The following is a 4011-nucleotide window of genomic DNA, read 5'->3' on the forward strand; positions in this document are numbered from 1 at the left end:
TTTTTCTCGTGAGGATTATAGAACCGTGCCTCAGCTCTACATCCCCATACATGAAAATGGTTGAAACTTGGCTTTCTTCCGGTCCAAGCTTCAAAAGGTATGACTTTGAAAAACTTACTTGGAACCCTATTAAGTGTGTAATTGGCTATTTTAAGTGCTTCTCCCCACAGAAAAATTGGAAGTCTGGATCTTGAAAACATGGATCGAATCATGTCCTTTAGGGTTCTGTTCTTCCTTTCTACCACTCCATTTTGATGGGGAGTACCTGGAGTGGTATATTGAGCAATGATCCCCGAGCCTTCAAGATAAGATGCAAAAGCTCCCTTGTGTTGTCCGGTCTCTGTGAACCTGCCAAAATACTCACCACCCCTATCCGATCTCATTATTTTAATACTTTTTTCCAGTTGGTTTTCAACCTCAGTTTTGTATATCTTAAAACAGTCAATAACAGAAGATTTTTCAGATATAAGATACACATAACAATATCTAGAAAAGTCGTCAATGAATGTGACAAAGTAAGAGTTGCCACATATTGTTTTATTTGGGAAAGGGCCGCACACATCTGTATGAATTATCTCCAAAAGGTGATTGCTTCTTGTGGATCCTAACTTCCTAGTATTGGTCATTTTTCCCTTGAAACAATCAATGCAGGTTGGAAGACTTTCAAAATCGAGATTTGGAATGAGGTTTTGTTTGGTTAAAATCACAAGTCTTTCTTTGGATATATGGCCGAGTCTTTTATGCCAAAGTATGGGAGAGTTTTCATTTTGAGACAATCTTTTGGAACCAATGTGACAAACTGTGAAACATTCATGTAAATAATCACACTGCAGTTGCCACATATCAGCATGAAGTAAGGTATAACCAAGCAAGGTGTCTAATTTATTTGAATGGAAAAGTCTTACACTTTCATTGTCTCCGATCAAAGTATAACCTGACTTGACTAACTTAGAAGCTGAAATCAAATTCCTTCTCATAGAAGGTACATAGAGTACTAGACTGAGAAACAAAATAAAACCAGAAGAAAGCTTTAAAGAGACACTGCCCACTGACTCGACTGCTACCTTGCTCCCATTCCCAACAAAAACATTGTAAACTTCATTATTTCTCTCCCTTAGATTTGTGAAGCCCTGCAAGGTATTTGTAATATGGATTAAGCAACCAGTATCAAACCACCAACTAAAAGGAGGAACATAAATCAAATTTGACTCGAAACAAACATATACATTGATTACATTACCTTTCTTAACAAGCCAATTTTTAAAACCAGTGCAATCTTTCCTTAGATGACCAACTTCTTTGCAGAAATAACAAGGCTTTGGTGCTTCAGAAATGGCTTTAAACTTTTGAGATCTTTTAAGGGGGTTAGTATTTTTAAAAGAAGAAAAGTGTGAAGTTTTCTTCTGCTTACCAACAACCACAGATTGCTGATCAACTGCAACATGTTTGAGATCGTTTAAGGGGGTTAGTATTTTTAAAAGAAGAAAAGTGTGAAGTTTTCTTCTGCTTACCAGCAGCCACAGATTGCTAATCAACTGCAACATGTTTGCCCTTTGCAGTGTGGACAAGATTCACAGTCTCCACTTTATCTGTTGACTGCCTCAACTCCTCTTGTGCACACATGGAGATTAAGTCATCGATGTCCCAGGTTGCTTTCTGAGTGTTGTATGACACCTTCAGCTGACCATACTGTGCAGGTAAGGAATTTAATGCCATATGCACTAAAAACTGATTTGTGATCGGATGTTCCAGGTCCTTCAGCTTCTGTGCAATGTCTGACATCTTTAGTATGTGTTCTCTCACACTGCCAACACCATCAAACTTCATGAATGTCAGTTTTGTGAGAAATTCCCCGTTTCAGCTTTCTCAAACTCCTTGAATTTGCTTCCCACTGCATTAAAGAACTCTTTTGCACTGTCACTTTTTGGAATACCACCTTTAACACTGCTTGTCATAGCCCTCCTCATGATCATGAAAGCCATTCTGTTTGCCTTTTCCCATTGAGCAAACTTCAGTTTTTCTTCTATTGTGCTTGTAGGAGTCAAGGCTGCAGGTTTGTCTTCCCTCAAGGCTAAATCGAAGTCCATCATGCCGAGGGCTATCTCCATGTCTTCCTTCCACTTCTTATAGTTGGACCCGGTTAGTGTTTCGATATTGGAGAAGTTAAGAGAAGTCATAGCTGCATCAACCATACATGTTCAGCGTCTTATTCTCATAAGTTCTTCACTAAAAGTTCAGGGTATGAACAATTAATGGCATCAAGAGTCATATAATACCAGTCACATCTTTAGATCGAAAACTGATTATATTAGGGTTTGCACAATTGAAATACAAAATTTCACATTAACAATGCAATTTTAACACTTTTGAGCAGATAAAATTGCATCAATATTAATCTTGCATTTCACTTATACACCAATTAAACATGACTGAATATAAGAATTCTTTAGAATTATCACAAAATATATTCACCATCAGTTTAAGCGTTCTGTTCAATTTGAATAGATAAATCATGATACAAACACTTTTGAGTTGAAATTGATCATGGTTCACCAAGGATTTCCTGCTAGGTCATATAATGATAGTAACCCATTTGGTTTTAATTCTCCGAGATCTGGAGACTCATCCTTGTTTGCCTGCGATAAAACTTGCAGAACATGTATATATGTATGTGTGGGTGTATAAGTGATTATTCGTTTTTATTTAATGGAGTTTGTTCGTACTAGTTGAAAACTATATCAGATTTATGTGCGGAAGTCTTATGACAGGATCATGCACTTATTCACAATACATACTTGTGCTTCTAAGGATTCTAAACACAACAGTGGTGCTCTGATACCACATGTAAGGAGTTAAAACACTGCATGCATAGAATCACATACTCGCAACATGCACTTGTAAATATAATAGACTTACCTGAAGAGGAAGAGCTCGACATTGCTGCAATTAACCACAGAAGATCTTCTACACTCAACAGCTAATGATCCAGCTAGAATAGGGTTCGCTTAAAAAGGGATGGCGCTGTGAGTGCAGGGACCTCCCTATATATATACATCCATACTCCTTGATATTAGGCTTATTAACTGATATCTTGGATATTCCAAACAGATTAGGGTTTCGGTATAGTCCTAGTAAGTATTGAACTCTTGTCAAATCTTGATAAGGTTACGTGAATGTAGTTGCATGTTATTAGGACTCTTATTCTTAGCCAAATAGGATAAGAATTTCCTCAACCTAATAACTCATATACTGAGCTATCAGTCTGTCGAGAACAAAACTCATTCTCCTTGACACTCACATCTTACATCTACCTCCAAAACCCTAAATCCAGCTCCATCCTCGCTGTCAACCCCTTACTCCGGCTTGGGGTAGTTGAGAGCCCCTCCCTTCTCCTCCTCATTCTTCTCCGCATCCCCTCCTCCGGTCATTCATACCAACGCCTCCTCACACCTCACCTGCCTTTTTCTTTCCCTCCTGTTTTCCATTTCTCCGTTCTTCGCTACAACACCCCCCCCCCGGCCCCCTCCTCTCTCTTCCCCTTGCGCCCTTCGTCCACCGAAGTTTGGGCTACCCACCTCCGTGCGTGCGTGGTGTCTTTGCCTCTTTTCTAGGTCTTATCACCTTGATCTAGAGCTAGACCCAAGTTTTCCTCCGCCTTTGGCGTGTTGGGTCGTAGGTAGATCAGATCCAACGTTCCAGCTTGTTCCCATGGTGGCTCATGCAGTTGATCCGTCATATTTGGTCCGTTCTATGGCAGTAAAGCTTTATCTTGTCAGATCTGTAGCACTCCCACCTTATTTGCCCCGATCTACAGCTGACTCGCCTTTTGGGGCTTGTGATTATTGCGGATCCCTCTAGAAGTGGTGACATTACTGATTTAACCTTCATTGTGAAGACAAAACTGATTGGTGGTTTTGTTTCTTTCTCGGCATACATTAGTTTAGTTTTGTTGTAGTTGTTTGTGCCGTTTAGTCAGTGTTGTGGTCTTGGCTTTTGGTGATGACTCTCTGT

At 39.5% G+C, this 4011-nt stretch overlaps 1 protein-coding gene across 2 annotated transcripts; it reads right to left on the bottom strand.

Annotated features, from left to right (window-relative positions):
• Positions 1-859: 859 nt before the first annotated feature.
• Positions 860-3246, bottom strand: LOC126587133 (uncharacterized). Of its 2 annotated transcripts, none has more exons than XM_050252111.1 (3): positions 2917-3246; positions 1512-2179; positions 860-1130 (listed from the first exon to the last, which is right to left on the bottom strand). In XM_050252111.1, exons 1-2 carry the CDS (start codon positions 2936-2938, stop codon positions 1833-1835), a joined length of 369 nt encoding a protein of 122 aa, XP_050108068.1. In that variant the 5' UTR covers positions 2939-3246; the 3' UTR covers positions 860-1130; positions 1512-1832. The 2 variants fall into 2 exon arrangements, with proteins under 2 accessions (XP_050108068.1, XP_050108067.1); XM_050252110.1 differs by having other exon boundaries at positions 1241-2179.
• Between the last annotated feature and the right edge of the window lie 765 nt (positions 3247-4011).

The sequence above is a fragment of the Malus sylvestris genome, chromosome 10 (assembly GCF_916048215.2).
Source record: "Malus sylvestris chromosome 10, drMalSylv7.2, whole genome shotgun sequence".
Lineage (NCBI taxonomy): Eukaryota > Viridiplantae > Streptophyta > Magnoliopsida > Rosales > Rosaceae > Malus > Malus sylvestris.